Source organism: Saccopteryx leptura, chromosome 1, assembly GCF_036850995.1.
Source record: "Saccopteryx leptura isolate mSacLep1 chromosome 1, mSacLep1_pri_phased_curated, whole genome shotgun sequence".
NCBI lineage: Eukaryota > Metazoa > Chordata > Mammalia > Chiroptera > Emballonuridae > Saccopteryx > Saccopteryx leptura.
In genome coordinates this window covers 107,887,314-107,912,107 of record NC_089503.1, presented here as the reverse complement: position 1 = coordinate 107,912,107, position 24,794 = coordinate 107,887,314, and the positions used below count along the sequence as shown (strand labels likewise).

The window sequence follows — 24,794 nt, the reverse complement described above, 5'->3', positions numbered from 1 at the left end:
CCCTGAATATATTGACAATAGCTGCTTTAAAATCCTTATCTGTTAATTCCAATATTTAAATCATGCTCCTGCATATTTAGTTTTTAAAATTTTTGATTTTATACTGGTTGTTGTAGATGGTATTTTATAGCGATTGTGTTCAGTTATGTTCTTCTGAAGAGTAAATTCTGTTCTAGCAGGCAGTTTTACTGACTAGCCACTTTAAATTTTTGGAAGGTTTATTTTTTTCTTTCTTGAAGATATAAAGTGGCTCTGTTTTGGTTTTCTTTTAGGATGAATCCTTAGTCTTTAGACATAGTCTTTACTTCTTTTTTAAAGATGTTAATGATTGGTTTTACAGAGAGAGGAGAGAGAGGAAGGGGGAGTAAGAAGTGTCAACTCATAGTTGCTTCACTTTAGTTGTTTATTGATTGCTTGTCTTATGTGCCTTGACCAGGCAAACTCAGGGTTTCAAACTGGCAATCTTAGTGTTTCAGGTCAACACTCTATCCACTGTACCACTATAGTCCAGGCAGTACATAGTCTTCACTGTTAAGGTGTAGTTCATATATACTGCTCACAAAAAATTAGGGGATATTTCAAAATGAATATGAAGTGATAAAAAAAGAAGCATTTGATTTTTTTTAATTAAACAAGAACATCAGAAAAGCAAATGACAAGTCATAGAAAGTTGTTTGATTATGCAAATGAGATGCAAAACCAACTCTGATTTCATTGGTGAAAATGGACCATACAAAAGGCTGAAAGTACAGGAGCATCTGCATGTTCCCTGATCCCTTAATTTTTGTGAGCAGTATAGACTTCTATTGGGAAGCCTGGGATATTTCCCAAGTTCCTCTGACCTTGTGGTATTCAAGCTCCAACTCTCTTCCACGCAGAAGGCAGAGTTGCAGATGTTCCTCAGCCTCTTCAGCCTCCCAGCTGCTGCTTTCTACTGGATGCTTTGGTGTCCATCCTGTGTGTGTGCCATTTAAAAATCAACCAAGGACAACAGAGGTTTATGGACAGGTTTGGGCACTCCTATTTTTGTGGCTTTCTTCTCCTCAGGATTTACTTCTCATTGCACATCCTCAGTATCAACTCTGACCTCTAAAGCCAAGAAGCTGGTGACTTTCAGCTTGAGTTTCAGCTGCTCCTTGCCTCATGGGTCAGGAGTGCCATCAAAAGAAAAGCCATTCATATTTAATTCTCATGTAATATGGTCCCTTCTTTCAAAGGCAACTTTCCTCTAGTTTCTGCCTGCTTTTGGTCACTTTCCAGTGCCTTCAATTAGTTCTTTTGAAAATATTTTGTCCAGAGTATATAATTTTCCAGGGAGGTTAAATTGATACTACCTACTCTGTGACTACTAGAATTTTCTTAAAAAAAATAAGTATAATACTTTTATTACACTTGAAAATTTCCAATAATTCCTTAATTTCATCAATAAATAGTGTTCAAAATGTAAGGAATTAAGTTTCTTGTGAGGAAGATATTTAGTTTAGTTTTATTTGTTTTCTTAGTAGCAAACGAGTTAACGATGGAAAAAAAACGAGTTGACTCATTCACTGGCTGCAAATTATATTGTTAGTTTTGTTGTGAGCATTCTGTATTGATATTAAATCTTATTCTAAGGTTTCTTAGCAGTAGCCGCTGACCTAGTTTTTATGGCTATCTCAACTTCATGGGACCTAGTTAAGAGCAAAGAAGTATGTGAGAAAGGCTGGTGAGCAGTTAAAAATGGGCATATAATCTTATTAATTTTATTATAGAGGGATCTCTGAAATCCTCACTCAGAACCTATTAACCCCATTTTAAGTAGAGCTATAACACATTTTGCAATTTCTTCCCCCAGTTTATAGAACATTAGTAGTGGCAAGTATAAGAGAAGAAGAGGACATGCTAGGGGCAGGCACAGTGAGAGCAGCAGGTAGTGACAGGTGACTGTGGAGTTACCTTGAGTGAGGGCAGTTTCTCTGTATGAGAGGGAGGGCTAAGTCCTGGGGAAACTGATATTACCCACCATGTGCCCCAGACATCAAAGAGCTGTGGAACATCAAGGTACACAGGCACACAGAAATAAGACAAAACTGTGATAGAAATAATACAAGTTTGCACAAAGTGTAATATGGAAGAAAGGGGGAAGGAGGTGGTTCAAGGCCAAGCTTGAGTGGCTCACAGAAAGTAGGTATATCCATCTGGGTCCTGGAAGGAAAGAGAAAATGCACTGAAAGGAAATGAAAGAGAACTTAACAAAGTTACTGTTATAAAGGTATGTGTGTAGGTAAGGAAGTCTGCAAAGGATGGCAGAGAACCCCAGGGTCTGCACAAGTGGGAAGCTGTTACCACCCTTAGACCAGAAGGGGCAAGAAGAAGCAGGGTTTACTAGGACCTGCAAGGCCTATAGCAGTTGGGAGAACCAGCTGTGGCATCTGGTGAGGGAATGCAGCCTCTAATATCCTGATATTTTCCTCCTGCCCTCGCATTACCTGTTGAATCCAACTGGAAGCCAGAGATAAGGGGACCCAGTTGATGTTATCCCTATATGTCACCCTTCCAGGGCACAGAGCTGCCTAGAGAAGGGTGGAAGGTGGATCTGGAGGGGGTAATCTGAGACTGTTCAGCGAAGTTGAGTAGGAGTTTGCTGTGGGTGAAACAAGACCCCTGGGGAGAGCTTTCTAATCCCAGAGGCTAATGTGTAAAGGCACTGCATGCCACACTAGGAGAATCCAAGAGCCTTTGTAAGGAGTAGGGCATTGAGTTTATATAGTGATGTGGCTAATCATGGAGAGTGTCCTTCACCATCCTGAAGCATTTAGACCTATTTTTTTAACTGTTGAGGTTACCAGAGAAAGAGCTGGATCAGGAAATGCAGAAAAATCAGCAGCCAAGGGCAAGAAGCATTTTAGGAAGGGAAGAGGGTCCTAGCTCACATTCCATCAGCATGGAAGAAGAAAATTTATCTAGAAACATACAAGTCTAGTGTCGACATTGTGTAAACAGCACAATACACTCTCCAGTTGTGATGGAGGCTACTGGACTCTTCATTGTCATAGCCATATATATGGAGAATTACAATAAGTTAATATCACATTCAGCATATTTCTCTTACCAAAGCAAGAATGCATGTGGTTAATTAGAAGCACTTCCATCAAAAGTGTTTATATTCAAAGAGTTTTGATACTTGGAGGGAAGAAAACCTTTAAAAATCTGGAATATTTGCTTATATGAAACACCCCCCCCCCCACACCATGAGACAGTGTACATGAAGCTTTGTTACATTGATTGTTATTTTTTGAGGTTATCAGAATAAAGACCCTCCAAAACCAAACTCATCAGATTTCATATTGAGTACTAGTCAGAAAGCATTGAGTCAGTAGATCCTTTATCACCTGCTCTGGCTGCGGATGTGCTTGGAGCAGAATGGTTCCTGAAGTAGGAGCCTTGTTCGTCACCCCCAGCTTGTTTAGCTGCTCCTTTGGCATAGCAACTCTTTTTATTCACAGCTGGAGCAGGGTCAGCTTGAGCTGAGGCCATGACTCATCAGAAATCTCGATTAATTTGATCTGAGTCATGCTGTATTAGCTGCTGGTTTAAAAACTTGCTTCAGAGAGAGCGACAGCTAGCTTGTTCCCTTCATTTCCCCCTCTCTACTTTCTTCTTCTGCCTTCTCATTCCCTTTCCAGGTGTGGGTTCTGTCCCTCCCTCATACCAGGGTATATCGTCAGTCTTCGTATACTCTTCCATAGACTCTCATTGGTCTTTTCAGCCTACACACTCGGCTACCCAAGTATTGGCCAGTTAAAAAGAGAAAATAGAACACAAAGTGGATTTCCAACATTTAGCTGGCTGAACGTATGTGTCAATAAGATAAATGATATTATTATTCAAGCCTGGATTGAACTCTTACTTAAGAACTTGCCCACCTAACATTTTCTGGAGTTTTGACTCCATCCACTTACCAAGATCTCTTCTTTTCTGTTAAGATGTTAGTCAGGTTGGATGGTGGTTGTGTAGTGGATAAAGCATTGACTCAAAACGCTGAGGTTCCCAGTTCAAAACCTTGAGGTCGCTGGCTCAAGCGTAGGCTTGTTGGCTTGAGCAAGGGCTTGCCTGCTTGAGCATAGGGTTGTTGGCTTGAGTGTGGAATCAACAACATGATCCCAAGGTCACTGGCTTGAGGCCAAAGTCTCTGGCTTGAGCAAGGGGTCACTGGCTCGGCTGGAGCCCCTCTCCCCTGTCAAGGCACATATGAAAAAGCGATCAATGTGCAACTAAAGTGAAGCAATGATGAGTTGATGCTTCTCATTCTTTCTCTCTCTCTCTCTAAAAAAAATAAAAGATGTTAGTCAGTCTCTCTCATAGGGTAGTAACAGTACCCATCTATGACACTTTTGTAAAGATTAAATGCAATGAAATTTAAGTTCTATTTAGTTTAGCTCCTAGAATATAGGAGATGCTCCGTTAGAGTTAGCTATTATAATTATTACCTGGAAGTGAAGAGAACTGCTTGATTTTAGTCAATCTAGTATTTTGTAAACCTGTTTAAGCAGAATTCTGGCATTTCTAGAACATCTGTTATAATTTTCAAGAATGCTGCTGCTCTATGGAATATAATGTGGGAAACCCTGAGTTAGGAATTGAACAACATTAGGCTGCTGACTGTTCCCAGTGAGTGAGTAGATCAGTAATGCTGGACTAGGAGTTGGGTTCTGGATCTTAGCTCAGTCTTTACCACACCTTGAAATTACTGAAATAAAAAGGGAGAGGTTTCATCCTAAGATGTAAAACAGAAGTGAAAGAAAATCACTCCTATTCAAAGACTAAATATCTTCTCATTCTTCCTTGTAACCACATCTCTAGGTGACTCATGAAATTCAGGGGATGCCATCTAAAGTTCTCAGGACCAGTTTAAAAGGATGTCATCAACTTGGAAAAATTAGAATTTACAAATTGACATGATCCTTCTGATCTTGACTTTACAGAAATGAGTGCAGAAGTTGTCCTCCTGTGATCCGCTGTCTCCATGTCCCCTTGATTGGGCCTTCCCCCTTTCTGTCTTGGGCCCGCCTCACCGCCCAGCAGTGAGCATCGCAGTGCACCTGTTTCCTGGCTTGCCCCTGCCCCTGCACATATCCTATTGGGTTTTGGTGTATGTGTTTACCCCCCCTCAACATTGTGCCTGACAGGCACACAGACCCCTGGGGAGCGCGGCCAGCATGTGCCCAGAGCGGTCTATAGGGGACAGGTCACCAAGCTTTCCAAGGCCACACCTGGTTGGGCACTGGTGGGACATCAAGGCCAAGGACAGACACTGCTCACTTGATCATCTGAAAGCCAGGGATGATTATATTATTGTGTATGTGCATTCCTCAACTAAACCTGCAAAAGTGATGGGTGATGGGAAATAATCTGTCTATGATGTGTGTGACACATTCAAAGGCAGCTTGATCAGATGACTGAATTTCTGCATGATCACTGGCAGAGTATGTAAAAGTCATTCTCATTAGCTTGTGCTTCACACCCACCAATTCCGAGAGTCCAGTTGCATGGAGGTCTCCTCTACCTTGTCACTCCCCGCCTGGCAGGCCCTGGGCAGCTCTTCCTGCTGAGGTTTGCTCGTGAAATGGGACCGTATGCCAGCATGGCAGTCCCTGTGCTCAGCACTGCTGCTCCATTCATGAAGGGGGCAGCCAGCCGTTGCAGCACAGGTGAAGGAGAGGCTGCACTCGGATTAATGATCTTCCCCAGACTGCTTTTGTTAATTGATCCATTTTGTTTTAAATGATCAAAGAGAAAAAGGTCTTCTATCTTCTAGCGCCACACTTCAAGTTATAAGATCTGAGTTCATTTGTCAGTCTAGGGCGTTGCTATGGGGGCAGAGGTAGGCCCAGGGCGGAGATGGTCATTTGGGCAAGTTAGGACACATCCCCAGCCCAAGTACGTCGTGAGTTCAGGATGGGCAGAAAGAAGGCTGCCAGGCCGTCTGGAGATGCTTCGGTCAAGCACAGAGGGGATGCAGACTCTCTCCCTGATCTGCGGCCACACTGTTAGTGAGAACTTTGCCTTTTGCATGTCCTCAGAGTTCAAACAGGGTAAGGGTGAAGATGTTCAATTTTACTCTCTTCAAGGCTACACAAAACCAGCAAGTGACCGAGGGTGAATTCCGTGAAGGCCGGCCCAGGATAGACATTAGGTGTCTGTCAGTAAGGACAAGAACCCCCTTTTTGGTATCAAAAAGGTTGTGATATCACTTGATTTATGGAGTTCTTGCTGTTATTCTAAATTGTAGATGTTTAATTTTATAGTTCGAAAGAAAATGGAATGAAAACAAGTAGTATCTGTATTTTTATTGTACAAATGCATGAGAGTTTTAACTTTTGGCCATGCTGCATGCCCAAGGCCACTTCCTTCTGCTGGCCACCATCTCCTGTGGCCCAGGAAGGGAGGGCAAAGTCATTTTCAGCGTCTCACTGTACTAATTAGACAAGATGATGCTGTCATTTTTCCTGCTGTGATGGGGAAAGGCAGGTCCTGAACCCGTCTCTCCGCCTGCCTTCTCCCATCTTCTCTTTAGCTGAATGGGGAGTTAAGGGCCAGGTCTTTTCTTTTCTTTTTTCTTTTCTTTTTAAGTGAGAGAGAAGGATGAACAAGGACAGCCAGACAGGAAGGGAGAGAAATGAGAAGCATTAACTCATAGTTGCGGTACCTTAGTTGTTCATTGATTGCTTTCTCATATGTGCCTTGACCGGGGGTTCCAGCTGAGCCAGTGACCCCTTGCTCAAGCCAGCAACCTTGGGCTTCAAGCCAGTGATCTCTGGTCTCAAGCCAGTGACCATAGGGTCATGTCTATGATCCCATGCTCAAGCCAGTGACCCCATGCTCGAGCTGGTGAGCCCATACTCAAGCTGGTGACCTTGAGGTTTTGAATGTAGGTCCTCAGCATCCCAAGCTGATGCTCTATCCACTGTGCTACTGCCTAGCAGTCATGTCTTTTCAAAAGACTGTTGAGATATACTATCCAACACTCTCTACTTTCCTTATTTACCTTGGGAACCATTGGCTTGTAGTAAGGAAGATAGCTTGTGATCCTAATATGCTTGAGTTCATGTAAACATGACAAGCAAGACCCTGGGGCAATCAAGCCTTGCATTCAACTTAGGTAGCTTTCTCCCAGAAGTCTCAGCGGGAGAGCTTTATAGGCGTTCTCAGATATCCAGATGACCTGGGAGGGAGAGCACTGCTGTGTTATTCAGTCTCACTTTACAGAACAGCTGAGACACGCAACATTCTTTGCTTACTTGTTTGGAACACAAGCATTGAAGAATTCCTTCTGATTTTGCCTCCCCAAAGAGAAATAAGAAAGACTTACTCCTGTCACAGATAGGAGCCATGTCATGAATGGCCACTCTTTATGCTCAGTTAAAAAAATGCAAGGTTTCTATTAGCTTTTCCCATGATATTTTTATTAAAAAGCAAAACAAAATACAAATACATAGACATGGTTGCAATTGCAATCAAAGAGAAAGGCCAACGACACAAATGGCATTCTTTCATTTGTCATACCTGCTGCTGGCCAGCTATAGAGGAAAAAGTAAAAGAATTGAGATGAAATGACAGAGAGTTAATGGCAAAGTTGCCAGGCTGAGTGGAAGTCGGGGTGTGGTTTCCATCTTGCTTGAGTGCTACACCGCACAGATAATGATTACCTGGGGCTTGTTCCTCGTGGTGGTCCACTTCACAAAGGCCTTGCGTGGAGCTCCTCTGTGTGTTTGTATGAGCTGTGACACCATTTAGAGAGACTGTGAACTCCCAGGGCTCATCCATTGCATCGTTCTCTTGATTCTGCTTGTTTGGTATCTAGCCAGGGAATGGCTGCATTTAGGAATTTAATGAGGACTTATGACTAATGGCAGTAAGGAATTGCTTTCTGGCTAGAAATGATGCTGAATACTAGAATAGGTTGGTCAGAAGAGGGAATCATAATTTCTGCCATCAGTAACAATCCATCATTCAGGACTTTGAGGTCCAAGTGTTGTTCTGACCAGAGGCGGAGGGACAGGCCAAACAGCCTTGCTCCTTCAGCCTGCAGCTCTAGTGGAAAGTGATACAAAGGCAACTAACTAAGACTCTGGATTTTTCTCCCCCTTATTTTTTCACATTTACACTTCTAATTTTCAGTGTCTATAATGTGCTAACAGGCTTTCCTCTTATTTAAAAACACATGTGAATGTGAGAATGTTCTCCTGAAGAAAAGAAGGTCTCTGGGGTTTTGCTCTGGCTTGAGGTCCTGTGAGGTAGGTGTTATAAAGCCTCCTCCTCCACGGGCTGGGGTGCCAGCAAGCCTCGGTGGGGCTCAGCAGCTCTCCTGCTAATTTTGGCAGGAGAGGGAGACACTCAGCTACTTTAAAAGGTTAGAAAGTAAATTTTGCGATCCATTTGCAAATCGAGATAGAATGAGTTTCAGACCTGAGCCTGTGTTCAGAAAAAATCTGTTCTCTTCTACTATGAAGCTTGGTAGGAGAAAAGTGATCCAACTTCATGCTTCTCAGCCAGATACTTGTTCTTCCCACCCTAGGTTGTAGAGGAGGCAGCTCAGAGGGCAGATCAGTAGAGAAGGATGAGGAAAAGCCAGATGAGGGGTGGTGCTGAGGATATGTCCCATCGTGGCCTTGGGTTAGGATTTTGAGAAAGAGCCAAGAGGTGGAAGAAGAGAGATCTATAGGTGATGCCCAGCAGGGCTACTCTGCAATTGAATCAGGGTCTATCCTAGGCTCCCCAGAATCAAGGAGTATAAAGGGAACAACCCTCAGTTACAGAATGCAGGAAAACCGAGGGTGAGCAATTATCTTTTGGCTTTAAAGTAAGGAGAGGATTAGACCAGAGCTTTGCTGAAGCACTTTACATCTTCTGTATCCTGGGATTCTGTGATTTCCCTCTGTAGCATGGTGGTGTTTTTACACTTATCAAAGAGAAGAAAGATCTTGTTAAAAAACATTTTTAGTGGCCTGAGAATTAAGTTACATAGCTAAAGTTTACTTATTAAAACTCATTAACTCGTCAGCATGCATACTTTCTCAAGCCATGATGACTTCATGGTCTAAGTGACAATTTCATAGTCCTTTGGGAAATTGAATTAGCATTGCCGAATCAGCAGAAAATTACCTTTGACTAGTAAATGTTATTTCTACACATTCTGCCTTGCCTAAGAAAATAATGACTCTGAGACTTAAACTTGATGGCTAAGAGCAAGAGCCATTGTCTACTATTTGCTTTCATGGTCCCAGGAATTGTTTTAGATGTTTTACATGCACTCATTCATTTAAACCCCAGAATTATTCCCTGAGATGAGTAGATACTAAATCCCAATTAAACCAATGAGGGAACTGAAGATTAGAGAGGTGAAGCAATGTGTCAGGACTAGGATAAGATTTGGGGTTCAGCCACTAACTCAGAGCTCTCCTGTGCACCTGTACTCTCTCTCATCCTCTTCCCATCCCAGAGGGTCAGTGCAATTGGTCAGCTTGGGCTGTGGCTATCATACTGGGACAGAATTAAGGGCCGGAACTGTGGAAGTCAGAGAACTATGTACTTGGGGTGTCAAAGCATAATCAAGAAGTCTTGTTTCTGTTAAGTATAAAATGTATCACTAAGAGTTATATTAGTAAGTTGGTTAATATTGCTAGAAATTAGAAGCTAATCAGGATCCCTAGGTTTATAATTCTCTGTCTCTAGACAATAAAAACTAACATTGAGAACTGCCTTTTTCAGACATCTTTTATATCTACTGATTTGTTTAAACCTGACAGCAACCCGATAAGGCAGGTATTACCAATTTGGTCATTTTCCGGATGGGAAAAACTGAGACCCAGAGTGGTGCAGAAAGACAGCTAGGAAGTGGCAGAGTTGGGTAGCGAGCCTGAGCTCTTTAATCATTGTTCTAACCTGCCTCTCAGCAGTAGGCTTTGCAAATCTGAAATATTTGCTTCCGAGACACACACAGGAATCACCGGCCCCTGGGGTGGGATGAGGCCGAGTGGAACTGGATGTTGAGCTGCGTCTTCTGTGAAAGTTTATGTATTGGAACCAGGGGCGGGGCAGAGAATAGCCCTCACAGAGCTTCACCGTGGTCGTCTGTGGGGTGCCCAATTCATTCTGCTGCGGTATTTCATTCTTGACACTTTCTCCTGAAATAAGAAGGCTTGAATCTTTTTTTGTACTTTTACACAGAATGTGTAAACTACTTAGTGTTTCAGGACTGTATTTGCTTACTTCATGGTCAATAAATGTTACAGCGAGTTTAAATGTGGTATTAGAACTTACCAAATGGTGCTTACGGAAGGAAATAAGGCTCGAAGAGGTTGAAGTGAATTCCCCAAGTTTACACGACATTGTAAGTTTCTTGAGGGCAGGAGCTACTTTATTTGAGCCGGGACTCAACTGGGTTAAACTAATGGTTCAGGCGTGTTTTCATTCCTGCCCTTGGAGCTTGGTGGGAGTGGAGCTAAGGAGTGCTCAAGTGCACTGAAACAACTTAGAACACAAATTAAGAAGAGCAACTGAGATGTAATTGTTGATAGAATAGAGGATAAATGCTGGGCAGGCAGGAAGGGCAGTGCCCCTGCTCTTTGCATCCTGAGCATTCTAGTAGGAATTCACTAGTAGTCTTTGACTATGAATGAGTGGATCCCTACTATTCTTTTAGTCCTATTCCATATTCAGAGGGGCTGTTGAAGACGGAGAAAACTTCAGGGGGGAGGTTGGCCTCAAGTTAGCTGGAGGTAAAGAGCAATGTAGGGAAGAAGAAGGGTGCATGTGCAGAGGGAACTATGGGCAAAGGCTGATACACCTGGAATACTTAACTTGGTCAACAGGTACAGTTTTTTTGACTTCAATAATATCTTGTCTGCTTTCCAAATTCCTGAATTGGGGAAGTGTTTTCCTCACTGAACTAGTGGCAGGAAAATCATGTCATGATTCTTGTTAGCTACTCTTCTGACCACTTCTACCATGCTTATGGTCCTGGAGTCTAACTTGTTGATCATTTTGATTTGCTTTCATTGTTCCTCAACCTGAGCCATTTGGTGTTTGGTCTCACCCAACTGGGGTTTCCTTTCCAGGTTAACATGTTTGTTGAAGGATTCCATGATGCCATTCTCCTCTACGTCTTGGCTTTACATGAAGTACTCAGAGCTGGTTATAGCAAGAAGGATGGAGGGAAAATTATCCAGCAGACTTGGAACAGAACATTTGAAGGTGAGGATTCTGTCTATAAGCTGACGACACTCTGCAAGCCCATTGAGCTGCTTCTTTGCCGGTTCTGTTTTTCTCTGAGCTCATTGAGATCTTGCTTTTCTCAGCTTTAAAGTAAGGATAATAAGTCAAGGTCACCCCACCCCACAGGCTTGCTGTGAGAATTCAGTGAGATAAAGATTGTGTAAGTGCTTTGAAAGGGTCCCACTGAAACAGGAAGTGACTTATCTCCTTCTGATTGTTGGGTAACAACTCCACGCTTCTTAAAATTAAATTCATCACATGCCTCATCCACAATAAATATTCAGTTTCTGAGGAGTTCTGTAATCAGTCTTAAAAGGAAAAATCCAAGATGTACATTTTCCTGTTCAAACTTGAGTGGTATGAGATGATGAGCAGGTCCAGTGACTCTGCTTTTACTTGATGTTTAAATTGGTGACTATTAGCTTTGGCTTTCTTAAGAACAGAGAAGTATAAGAACAACAGCCAAAAAGTGGTCCATCATCTCATCACTCAAGCAATCTCTGTTGACATTTAAGAATTATACACGAATGAGACTATTCTTGGCTGGAAGCTTTAAACAGTACAAGAACGTACAAGATGAAAAGTGAAAGTATTCCTCCCCACCCTAGTCCCCTCTCCCCAATGTGATCACTAATAACATTCTCTCTGATTCAGTCTAAAACTATTTTGTGTCTTCTGCCAGCACACATGCATTTTTTATCTAAAAAATTTATACAAAAGGGATCATACTATGAATGCCATTCATTCTTTCTCATAGCTTTTTTACTTGTATGTCAAGAATTATCCATATGAACACTCATAGATTCAGCACATTTTTTGTGATAGTTTCGTTTATTTTCATCATATGGTTGTGTAAGAATTTCTTTAACCAAGCTCTTACTGATGGACACTTCAATTGTTTACAGTTTTTGTTATTATGCAAAATACTACTACGTGCATCTTACACATCTTGTTGAATTTTTGTGAATACATCCAATAGGGAACATTCCCAGTTATGGGATACCGGGGCCCAGAAGTATGTTGGTGCCTTTTAAAGTACATTAGATATTACAAATGTCTTCCAGAAAGGTCTACTAGCTTATATATTCTTGCTAACTGTGCACAGAGTGCTGGTTTCCTCTGATGTCACCAGCACTCAAAAAAATTTAACATGAGACTCAACATGAGAATGAACTATCTGCTGGAGCCCTGTAGATCGTATTCATTCATTTATTCACTAATTCATTCGTTCATCAAGTATTCCTGAGCGCCTGCTATGTACCAGGCCCTGTTCAAGGGCTGAGGATTTATCAGTGTGCTAAAGACATTCCTTGCAGTCACCTGAGCTTCCACAGTAGAGGGGGAACTAGTGATAAGCAAATAAACATGCCATTTTAGGGGCTATAAAATAAAGCAGAATGGGGAGATAGAAAGTGTCGGGTGAGACTGCTAATTCAATGATCATGGAAGCTCACTGGCAGTTGAGGAGAGACCGGAAGGAGGTAAAAGAAATTATGTCTATGAGAGAACATTCCAGAGGGATCAGCAAGTGCAGAGTGTACCTGGTGGGAAAGTCCTGAGTGCCCTGGACAAGCAAGGAGGCTGAAGCAGACAGAGCACATGAGAGGAGTGTGACGGCAGCCAAAGTCAGAGGTCACAGAGGCTAGAGCACATGGACCTGGAAGCTGCACCAAGGACTTTGGCTTCTACCCTGAGTGGCATAGAAAGCCACCTGAGGATTTTGAGGGACATGATCTTTCTCAAAACTTTAAAAGGTGTCCTTATAGAGGCTGTGTAGAAAACAAACTATAGCATTCTAATGGGTATTATGTGAGAACCACCGACATATAGAGTACAGATTGCTGGACCAGAAAACCTGCATCCTAGCCACTGATTCCACCCTCAGTCCCTTGGCCTTCTCTCATCACCTGTATCTAGGGGGTTGGACTAGTTGGTGAATGACAAGGTTCCTTTCAGTTCTGCAGCGTGTTAACTCTTCTTTTGAATCCTTTAACGCATTGGGGGCCATGCCTATATTTGTGATCCAACTAATGAAATTTTCAATGATGTGAACAAATATTTCCAAGTCTAGATTTGAGGCACACATTTTTTTTTTCCAAATTGGGACTCCTATCTACTCTACTGTTTCCTCTTGTTCTCAATTATTAGAAGGAGTAGGACAGTAAAAAGAGGTCAGGTACAATCTGGAATTGTCTGGGCTGTAGCTACAATAATAGTTGGTAGGTTTTATTTCTCCTTGATGGTTTTAGTGGATGTTACATCTTACTCAAAACTAGAGTGACATTGGCTGAACTTTTAGACAGATTGTAGGATGTGAACAAATAACCCTCCTGGATTGTCTTCCTCCACATGTGACTGCTTCAGCCCAGGAGCGGGAATCAAGTAGAATAATTCAGGGGGCATATTAGGACAGAGTCACATTTCCCAGAACTTGTGCTCAATGCACTGAGAAACCAGTGTGTGTGTGTGGACACAATCTTAGTAAGGAACATCCATTCTTAGTTATTCTTCACTATGTGGTATGGTCATTTGTTCTTGGTCTTCTGAGGGAGGTTGTTAAGAGAAGGGCAGGTGCCCACAATAGCTGAAATTCAGTTTTCTTTAGAGGGTATGGAGTAAAGTTTCCCATAGGCCATCTTGATCTTCCATTCTAGGGTCAGGTCTACACAGGCAATATAAAATGAGTCTTAAAAAAATAAACTGTATAATTCAGCTTAAACTTAGAATCTCATTTGTCCAAAAATAAAGATAATTGAAGCCAAGGTAAGTTTCCATCTTATTTGCTAAACAATGATCCAGCTGAGTGTAGCCCCCAAAAGAACTCTAATAAAAACTTTAACCTTTCTAAAATTAAAAACAATTTAAAATTTAATGGTCACCATAAGTAACCATTAAGTTCTCAAAGGAAAAATACTCTGGATGCTATTTGACAAATTTAGATTTTATTACTGAGAAACCTATGACCAACTCTCAATCATGGCCTGGGAAGAAGCTAAATTTCCTTTCTGTGTGAGAGGTCAGAGTGACAAGGTAAATAAGAGTGTGGCTCAAACCTTGAGCTCCATTGCAGGCCAATAGAAAGGAGGGTAGAAAGTCTCATTATTTATGTACAGGAAAATTCTGCTGTCAGCCTGACAATTGCACCTTATGTATATACAATACTCTTAGGTGAAGTCTCACTTGCTTATCAACCACTTTGAGGGTTCTCACCTCATTTATTGGCGGAATTGTAATAGCTTCAAGTGTAATGAGGTCTTGGATTACTAGGGCCACTTTGTCTTATAAAATACTCTGCAGAGACACTTACAGAACACACCATCACAATCCTCTCCTAACAGAATTAAAAAAAAAAAGATTTTGGATAACCAATATGTTTAGAGATAAATATATATATATATATTTAAAAATGACACTACTTAAAAGTTGTATAGGCTGTCCAGGACAAACAAGTCTGAGATAGGTGTATCCTTTGTAACTATTCTATATTAAGAAGACAAAACCTCCTGCTGAATGGTAGCTCCATTCTGTTTCTGGCTGAACAGACCAAAGTCTGGAAAAATCAGCGGGCCTTCAAACCACAACCCGAGGACAGTAAACCCAAACACTTGCCTTCTCCAAACCACACTTGAGGATGGAACTTTCCCTTGGGATCCCTTTTCCCAGACATTCATTTCACTTCCGGAGAGAACCAGATCAATGGAAACACCAATTAAGAATTACACTGGGCCCTGGCCAGATGGCTCAGTGGATAAATGTCATCCCAGCATGCCCAGGTCACAGGTTTGATCCCAGGTCAGGACACATACAAGAAGCAACCAATGAGTGCACAACTAAAAATGGAACAACTAAGTGAAACGAGTTGATGCCTCTTTCTCTCTGTCTCACCCTCTCAAATCAATGGAAAAATTAAGAGAGAGAAAAAAAAAGAATTACAACAAACTCTACCACAGTTGGAAGTAAAAGAAAGCAAATAGCCTTAGTTACTTAGAGTGTAGCTGATAAATACCCTCTGTGATTTAGTTAATAAAAATTATAATAGAGACATTTACTGTCACCTAATGATACATACTTGCATATATTGATTAGCTGCTGCAAGCCACCATTGCTAGTCAAAGTGATTTCAAGTCTTTGGGGTGGGTACTCGAGCCTCTCCACAGCCTGGCCACTCTGTTCCAGCCTTCTGTTTCACTACTTCCTTCCATGCGCACGAGCCATCTCCTGAAAACCTCATGGCCACTCTGTTTCTTTTCAGCTTCTGTGCCTTTGTAAATACTAACAAGGCTAGCCTTTCTGCCTCAAATACTCCCACTCTCTGATGGCTGCTTGTACAAATCATAGACTTCACCAATGACCCTATAAAAGACCTGCTGTTTCATTGAGGCCTCCTCCTCTGAGTGGTCTGAGCATTGCCAGAGATCCTCCCCGGATTTTAACCATAGTGATAGTAGTGCTAACAAAAAGAAGAGAGCAACTAACTTCTCTTAAACCTGTGTTGAAAGGACTTTACCTGTTTTACCTCCTCACCAGCCTATTGGCAGGAAGGTACCCTTATGACTCTTTTATAGTCCTGAAGGCTGAGGCTCAGGATGCAAGGTCTTTGCTCAGTCTCACAGAGCTTATAAATGTGAAATCTGGGATTCAAATGCAAACCTTTGGATTCTACTGCTAAGAAGCTAAATCCTTAGTCGTGCCTGCCCCTCTCTTGAGCAGAAAATGCATCCAGTTCACCTCAGTGGCAGCATTATAGGCAACACCTAGTAATCACCTAGAAAACATTTGGATAAACAATGGATGATTTATTGTATCTCTATGGGATAATAAATATTAACTGAACTTATGGTGGTAATCATTTCACAATACGTGTAAGTAAAAACTTTATGCTTACATCACTAGAAACTCAAACAGTGATGCATGTCAATTATATTTTGATAAAACTGGAAAGAACCTCTTAAAAACGAAGACAAAATGACGAGTGAACACAAGTGGGATAAAGAGTCGCTTTTCCTTAGCTCTTGGCTCCCACGACCCCAGAGGCAGGCCCTCCGCTCGTCTGTGCATCAGAGTCCAGAACCAAGCACTCACTGAGTCCTGGGCCTGCAATAGGTTATCTGTTATGATGTTTTTCTAGTGATAACGTGAACCCACAACAAGTCCAGGAACATACCACCCCTCCACACCTCCCTCTTGGCAGTTTGTTTTGTTTTAAATTAATAGAAAACTCTGGGATAAGCATGTTACTTTCAGGATTAGCCTTAATCTTCTTCTTCCTCTTCTTCTTCTTCTTTTTTTTAAAACATATTTCTCAAAGAAGGTCATTTATTTCTTTTTCATTTTAAGTGGAGAAATGTTAAGAATTTAGGAATGCAGACACAGATGAAGTTACAATGTCTTTCCAAATGCCAACAAAAATGCTCAGCGTCTGATGAGATTCCCTGTGGCATGAGTTTGTTTAAAAAATCCTGTCAATTCACTTTCCTGCTTTTGTTGGAAGGCAGTGCTATTTTAAGTAATGAACTTGGCGCTCTTCTCATCTCATCTTCTAGGCATCGCGGGGCAGGTGTCCATAGACACCAACGGAGACCGGTTCGGGGACTTCTCGGTGATCGCCATGACTGACACAGAGGCGGGCACGCAGGAGGTCAGTGAGCCAGGCATCAGCACAGCTGCCCCTTCAGCGTGTTAAGTTTCCAAAGAATGTATTTGTCCCTGTGTCCAAAAAATAGCTGTCCCCAAGGCAGCCTCCAAATAAAAATGAGCCAGAAACCCGAAAGTTTCCAAGTAGGGAGAGAGCTCACTTCTGGTTGAGGGTATCAGGGAAAACTTTGGGAAGTGGTTCTGTGTTTGTCCCAAGTGGGGAAATCCTACCTTTCAAGTGGCTACAGATCACACCTGGCGGGCTCCTAAGCTACAAGAAGGGTCATCGAATGAGAGAAATAAAGTGAAACTGTCTATTTAAAATTAAAAGAAAAAAAATTTTTTTTTTGGTGGTGGTGGTGGGGGTGGTTACAAACTAGACATGTGTTAATATTTCAAAAGATGGCAGAGTTTCAGGACAGCATCACGAAGAGCTAAAGGTCCCCTGGACGCACAGATGAGCTTCTGACACTTACTGGGGTGTGAGCTCTTCCTGCAGTTTCCTTGATTGTCACGTAGAAATCATATCTTCCTTGATCACACATGATTATTGTGAGCACCAGCTGAAACGAAACCTAGGAAAGTACTATGTAAACTTTAAATGATAAATATGTAAATAAGGGTTACACAAATATGCAGTGTTTTAGGTCAAGCCATGCGCTTGGACTGGTCTGGGTCTCATATGTAGTCTATGCTCCCCCTTTGTAAAAGATGGGCAGTAATTGTCTATTTTTGGGTCACTGTGAGGATTCAGGAGTGAATGTGTATAAAGTGCTCGGTAAGTTCTCAGTGTATAGTGATTGTTCTATTTTGGTGATTATCTAGATCTTTTTACGATGAAATGAAATAGCCTGCCTCCTTCCAAAGAAGGGGAGGAGATGTCACAGGCCACTCAGGAGCACTGTGCTGGTGCCCAGATAAAAGAGAAAGAGACCTTGAGAACCTGGACAGGAAAGTGCTTCTAGGTCAGGGCCTAGGGATGAAACTGCCATTTAACCGAGACACTGAAAGAGAACCTTGAACTAAGTAAGCATAAAAGAATATTGATTTTTCAGGACCTAGAGGAACCAATCAAAAAAGAGTTCAGCCTGGAAATGAGGGTACAAGTAAGGTAAATTTATCAGTGAGGAGACTGTGGTCCCCCAAGTTAGGACGGGGAATAGCCTTCCCACCAGAGGAGGGTGAAACGAGAAGTTTCTAAAAGATACTCTTTCTCTAAAGCTGTAATTATATGGGAAGCTGACAGAGTGGTGCGAGGCTGTGTACCTGTAAAATGCGTCCCCTGAGTGTAAGGTGGACCCTGATTTTGCTCATACAGCCCTGAAAGGAGCCTGGGCCTTATGAACAGCTGATCTGACTAGTGGGGCTGCTCTGTGGCGATGGGTTGGAGCAGCAGCCTCTCTGATCAGCAAGGGAAAAGCCATGAATTCCGAGATTATTGTTTTCTATATAACCAGCTGCTTTTCTTGCCTTGAGGAGCCACAGTTCTCCCTAAGTTATGCTCATCTTAAGACCACCACGGGTGACTATAAATCTTGACCCACCTGTGTGCCTCCTTTGGAAACAGATAACTTTGACCTCTCAGTTTGTGTATTTCTTTCTTTTCTTTTTTTGCCTTTATATAGGTTATTGGTGATTACTTTGGAAAAGAAGGTCGTTTTGAAATGCGGCCCAACGTCAAATATCCTTGGGGGCCTTTAAAGCTGAGAATAGATGAAACCAGAATTGTGGAGCACACCAGCAGCTCTCCTTGCAAATCGTGTAAGTTCAGAGACGTAATTCACCCTGTGTTTCATTGTCTATACCACCAGTATGATGCAGGTTTAAAAGGTGTGTTATCTGGGAGCTCATGCTCTGCAAGTTCCAATTTCTTTTTCTGACATGGTGAAACCTACAGGAACAGTTCACAAACTAATGAAGGCATTCCACCTTCCTTAGAAGCTTCTAGGTCTTTCTTTTTCATCCATCCTTTTCCAAACTGGGAAAGGCTTCACCTTGTTTTTACATCTCTTACTATAATCTTACTCCAAGCAAACTGAAAATCAGAATGGGACTTGCTACGAGACGTAAGTGAATGGCGGTTAGTGTTTGAGTTTCCCCTTCTGGATGGGTCAGAGTATCAAATACTAGATGTAGCTCGTATATTTGTCTCTCCTAGCAAGTCTCGTTCTGGCTTCCAAAGTTTGTAGTTATCCTCCGACTTCTCTGAACCAAACAGATGATGTCTCTTAAACACCTACACATTTAATAATTGGCAAATACATGTTAAATTTCTTATTGATGAGCGGTCTTGTCATAAATATAAAGCAAGTGTATGTTCTTATCAGGTGCTTACAAATGGGAAAATTGTTAGAAATCATTGCTTTAGAAAGACCCTTTTAGAGTGCTCACAAAAATTAGGGGATGTTTTATTGCTTCATATTCATTTGGAAATATCCCCTAATTTTCACGAGCAGTATATAAGCTAGTGAGGGGGAACAAAGCTAGTATCGATCTTTTAGGTTATTTAATGTTAGTATATGTATGCACATCATTGTGTTTTGGGGACTGGCCTTCAAACTGTGGGGTATTTATGTGTATGTAATAGTACGGGAAGGAATACAGCAGAAATGTGTTAAGAACATAGTCTCTGGAGTTTGGAGGCCTGGATTTGAAGGCCCACCCTTACCACTTGCTGGTTTTGTGACCCCAGGAGTGTTACTTCCCTTGTTTAAGCCTCAGTTTTTCCTCATGTAAAGTGAAGGAAAGGCACCCAACCATTAAGACTGTTTAAGTAAGGCCATGCATTGAAAGCTGTACCCTGACCGCTTTATAGACAGGCTAGCTGTTTATCATTTTTGTATAAGAACTGGGACACCATTGAACTTGATTGTTTTGAACTGTTCCATTTTTTTGAAGCTATATAGGACATTTTGATATGAAACTCTGTCTTTGGCGAGAGAACATCTAAAAACAGAACATTAACCCAATAAATTTTTCACCAAATGTTCCAGCACTTTGAAATGTCCCCATCCATCTGTGAAAGCAAGACATGCGGGGTCCGTTCCATGGTCTGTCCAGTTGTCCTCTCCGAGTATAAACTCAAAGAAGTGTGGATAGGTCTGAAAACTCCAGTTTCCAGTTTCCCTCAAATCCTTCTGGAACCGGCTTTATTCCTATTGTATTCACTGTCCTGCAGCAGTATGTTTGCTCATCTAGTATTTTCTTAAATACTTCCCAAGCTTGGCACTTGGAAAAGATGTAGGATCCCCTAGAAATCTTCCTTAAAAAGAAAGGAAAATTTGCCTCAAGTAGGAAATTGAGAAACCCTTTCTAATGAAAGAAACTTTTCAATGAATGGAAAGTTAGAATGAGGCATTTCTAATTCTTTCTCAAAATGAACTCTGATTATCTATTTCTTTTTCAAGCAGGTGGCCTAGAAGAATCGGCGGTGACAGGAATTGTTGTGGGGGCCTTACTAGGAGCTGGTTTGCTAATGGCTTTCTACTTTTTCAGGTTAGGACCTCATTATAAGGTTTAAAAATTCACTCTTCTTTATTATTGCCCTTGTCACTTGCCTTTGCATGATCCTTTTGTGATGGGCCCGTATCTTGGCCTTATCCCAAAAGCATGGTGGTTAGAAGAACAAAACCATCTTTTGGTGTGACCCCTGGTTTGGTGGTCAGTGGGCTAGCATGCTGGGTCAGGGGTTTCTGTTGCATTCCTCTGTGGGCCACCGAGCTGCTGCTGTCCTTTGATGACAAATATTCTGACCCGAATTTCTACCGCCCACTGGATGCTTAAGTTGAGAGGGAATCTGGACAAAGGGGAAATAGATGACCCCGTTCTCAGGCTTTCTCCCATTCAGAAATAGGTGCCTGGGTTCACTTTCTGGAGAGGAAGAGGTAGCTTCAAGCAGCCCATGCTCTCAGGCTGGCCTGGGCTCAGCATTTGGAGCACCCACACACTTAGTTACCACTGTGGTTAAGCCCCAAGGCTTGTAAAATTATAATATTTCTGTGTATCCAAGTTACCAACAGTTTCACGCCATGAGGGCAGTCCATTCTTTTGTAATCTGTGGTGGTTGAGTTTGTGGCTTATCCTTCAGTCATTATACCACGATTTCCTCATTTCTGCATGGAAATGCAATTCCGGATATATGTGACTCTTTCTGGGAACAATTGTATTCCTGTTCCTTTGGTCACAGTGCCCATAATCTGATCTTTATCTCAGGCCTATCCTGGGAGTTGGGGAGAGCTTCTGAAGCAGAATAGACAAGACTCAACCCACAAGGCGCCCTGGGAAGAAGGGGGAGTCTTGTTTGATGACATTTCAGAGAGCAGGCCAATTTTCCTCATTAAATAAGGGCAGAGAGCCTTGGGGCACACTACTTTAATCTCTGTCTAAGGTTTCATATCTGTCACTCTCATTTATCAACCCAAACCCAGATGTCCCTGGAGGGCTTTCTTTGTAAAGAGAAACCATAGTATTTTGTGGCCAAGTGAGATTTTATTACTACATTCACTTTCCCTTTACCCAGGAAGAAGTACAGAATAACCATTGAGAGGCGAAACCAGCAAGAGGAAAGTAACGTTGGAAAACATCGGGAGTTACGGGAAGATTCCATCAGATCCCATTTCTCGGTGGCTTAAAAGGAAGCCTTTTCTTTCAGCCTGAGATTCTTTGAAGAGATTGATGGGATGAAAGACATCAATGGAACAGAAGGGGTGTTCGTGAAGAACTCATTCTTTTAAGCATTTAGTCATTTTGTTGTAAAATTTCTTTAGAAGCTCAGGAACGATTATTAATTATCATGTGCCTCCCCATCTTTCATCTCATGACAAACAAATACAAGAATATAATGCCACCTGCTACATGTCCATACTGTTTCAAAGGCATACGATTAGGTTTATGTTTTGAGAATCTGATGTCTCCATATCTTGATAGCTTTGGGGGACATTTCACACAAGGCTATAAAATGTGGTTTTTCTTAAATGAAATGTTTTATAGCTAGAATAAAGTCATTTTTACAAGTAGAACATTCTTAGAAGGAATTTAGCACCCAAGAAGAGAAAAATGTAATGAGAAATGTCCAGGTTGGAAATACAGCGCTCCTTTCCCCAGTGCTGGCTGGCCGTTCGGAGTTGAGGACAGCTGTGTCTAATGTATACACTCGAGTCTTGACTTCATGTCTTGAAAAAGAATTTCCTCCCCGTCTCCTCTCATAAAAGCTGCTCTGGACAGTTGCAACTATGACTGAGATAAGAGGAATTGTATAAGAAAAGCAAATCTAAAATGTTTCATTTGTTTTTTTAATGTAAAAACAAAAGCCCTGTTTCACATTAACATTTTATTTTTAAGTATTTTAATCTTATATTTTGCTATTAGAAAATGTGTCTATTTTTTCATTTTGAAGATTAAATTTCACTTCTATTTGAAAAGCATGGGTAAAGTACAACACACTGACAATGATGAAAGATGCTTTTCTTTTGCCCCGTCACCTTCTTCCCCTTGACGAAACCTAAATGCAAATTGCTGCTTTAATTACAAAGACCTAGAGATGTATTCAGATTACAGGCTCTATAGGAGTCCATTAATTTACCTGTTTTAAATGCAAATTGTTTTAGAGATCGATCCCTTCCAATTCTGGCCAAATGATGAGTTTTAGGATTAAGGGTGAAATTTACTAGAATTAAGTAGGATTTTTATAAGGGGAGGCAGCCCTTTTTCCTCGAGAAGAACGTTATAGAGAGTTAGAACTTGACGGCAAAGAAATGTTAAATTAAAAAATTCATACATGACATTTTGCTAATATCTACAGTGATGATTTTGGTTAAACAAGGGAATTTAAATAGTTATTATATTCCCTTTCAGTTAATTCCAAAGAGGTCTGTAGTCATCTACTACTAACCCATATCATAGTGGTTGTGGGTGTGGACATTGGGTATTTGGATGAAGTTGAATAACTATCTACTAAATATCTGTCTTGCACCTAGTACTCTGCACACAGTTTTAAATTCAGGTTGACACTTTGATTTATGATTTGTGGAGAAAATAAGGAAGAATGGGACATTGCTGGGTGAGCATACCACCTTGTAATCATGTTATTCAGTCCTCAATAGCATTTTGAGCATCCGGAAAATAGTTTTAAACAATATGTTAATGTCTATAAAAGATCACGCATAGAGAGGTAAATAGGGGAGTTTGGGCAATGTCCTGGCAGTGGTGGAGGTCACAGTTCACACAGGTAATGGTGGAGGCAGATGAGTGACAGCTGAGTGTCTTGGAAGTGGGCCAGCTTGCTTCCTGGAGGAGTCAGCCTCTGTTGCTCCTACTTCAGCCAGTCATAGTGAACGGATTATTTCTGGGGAGGCACATTTCCCCCTTATGGCTTCAAGATGTTATGTAAGCAGCTGGAGAACATGATAAAAAAATTAATGATGATAACGATGATCAATGAGACCACTGTTGTAGTTCTCCATGTTGGATGCAAAGGAGAAAGGACCCAGTTTAAGAAAGGATGAAAAAAGAGGGCAAGGAAGGCAAGCTCTGGAAACTCTAATGTAGGAAGAGAGTTTGGGAACTAGAGTCCAGGAAAGCAAAGCGTTTGATAGCTCAGGACTCCTCCCTGTGAAAACAGAGTGGAAGGTTTGCATCCATTTTGTTTTGCATCCATTTTGTTTATGAATTGAGGACTTATTTCTCTTTAATTTTTATTTTTCAGTGATGTTTTTCATATATTTTAGAGATATCCATTTTCTTTTACCTTGTGTTTGTAAAAAATATATACATTTTGAGCCTGTGTGCTTATTTCAGGGGGAAGAACACTCTACCACTCTACCTGGTTGCAGTCTTTGGGTATAAACATTTCTAACCTTTCTATAATCTACATAAGGGCCTGTTAACTCTAACATTTCTAAAACAAATATCTTTTATTTCTACTTTAGGTAGAAGAAGAGTTCTAAACTTAATATTATATCCCCAGATAAAATTATAAAAGTGAGACTTTAATCTTTTGAAAATGGCAGAACAAATCATGAGGGTTCTCATATGTGGATGCTGCTCTCTTTCAATCTTAAAGCAATTTAGGGTTCTTAGGATTGATTGCTTATGTCTGTTGTCTATTCTTTCTTTCTTGAAATCATCATATGAGTTACCAGAACTCACTTAAGTTTTGAAAACTCCATTCCATTGGAAATCTTCGCTGAAAGTATTGGTGTTTGGCCCACGGTTATCTTGGGTTCACACCTGTGGAGATTATAATTTCAGAGTTAAGTTCCTAACCGCTAAGTAACATATTTGACAAATAGTCGTTATATTCCGCCAGTAGCCACACATCACACAGTAAAATAAATAGGGCTTTAGTTCTTAAATCATTCTATATACTTTTACCCTGAAGTGTGGGGTGTTCAGCTTTAAAAAGAGATACTTCATCAGTATTTTCTCATCTGGCCAAACATCAGCTGACATTAATACAAGTCAAAGTATATACTTTTTGTATATACTTATGGTGTTGGAATAAATGTAGGTTTAATGCTCATTATTGTCACCTTTTCTCACCCCCTCCCCCAGACTCAGAAGTAAAAGCTTTCTCCAAATGATCACTTCTATCCAGAAAATGCTTTCTGTATAGAATGCCTATCTTCTCCCAGACTGACCGCGGGTTCCCCGAGGAAGCCTCTGTAAACATTTTATTTCTCAGAAGAACCATTAGCTTGTCCTTTCCTGGACCACAGACATAGTTCCACAGGCTTTAAAATAGTTCCTTACCTTTCAGAAGTGAAGTTTAATGGAAGGAGGGGAGAAATGTATAGAAATAAATTCCTGAAATTCAAAGACTTCATGTTAGACACTGCTCCCCATTCACAGGCTTCTAGGGTCGTAAACCTCTTCAAGGCCCCTGTGCCCTCATTGCCCTTCATTTA

General features: G+C 41.3%; 1 protein-coding gene across 2 annotated transcripts in view; it reads left to right on the top strand.

The window, feature by feature from the left end:
* Positions 1-22,054, top strand: part of NPR3 (natriuretic peptide receptor 3) — a 65,878-nt gene extending 43,824 nt beyond the window's left edge. The window contains exons 4-8 of one of the 2 annotated variants that reach the window (XM_066373751.1): positions 11,100-11,235; positions 16,800-16,894; positions 18,516-18,651; positions 20,301-20,385; positions 21,410-22,054. In XM_066373751.1, coding sequence (XP_066229848.1) covers positions 11,100-11,235; positions 16,800-16,894; positions 18,516-18,651; positions 20,301-20,385; positions 21,410-21,521 — 564 coding nt within the window. In that variant the 3' untranslated portion in view covers positions 21,522-22,054. Of the gene's footprint in view, positions 1-11,099; positions 11,236-16,799; positions 16,895-18,515; positions 18,652-20,297; positions 20,386-21,409 lie in introns of both variants that reach the window. The other variant, XM_066373742.1, reaches the window with a different exon arrangement.
* Positions 22,055-24,794: the final 2,740 nt, after the last annotated feature.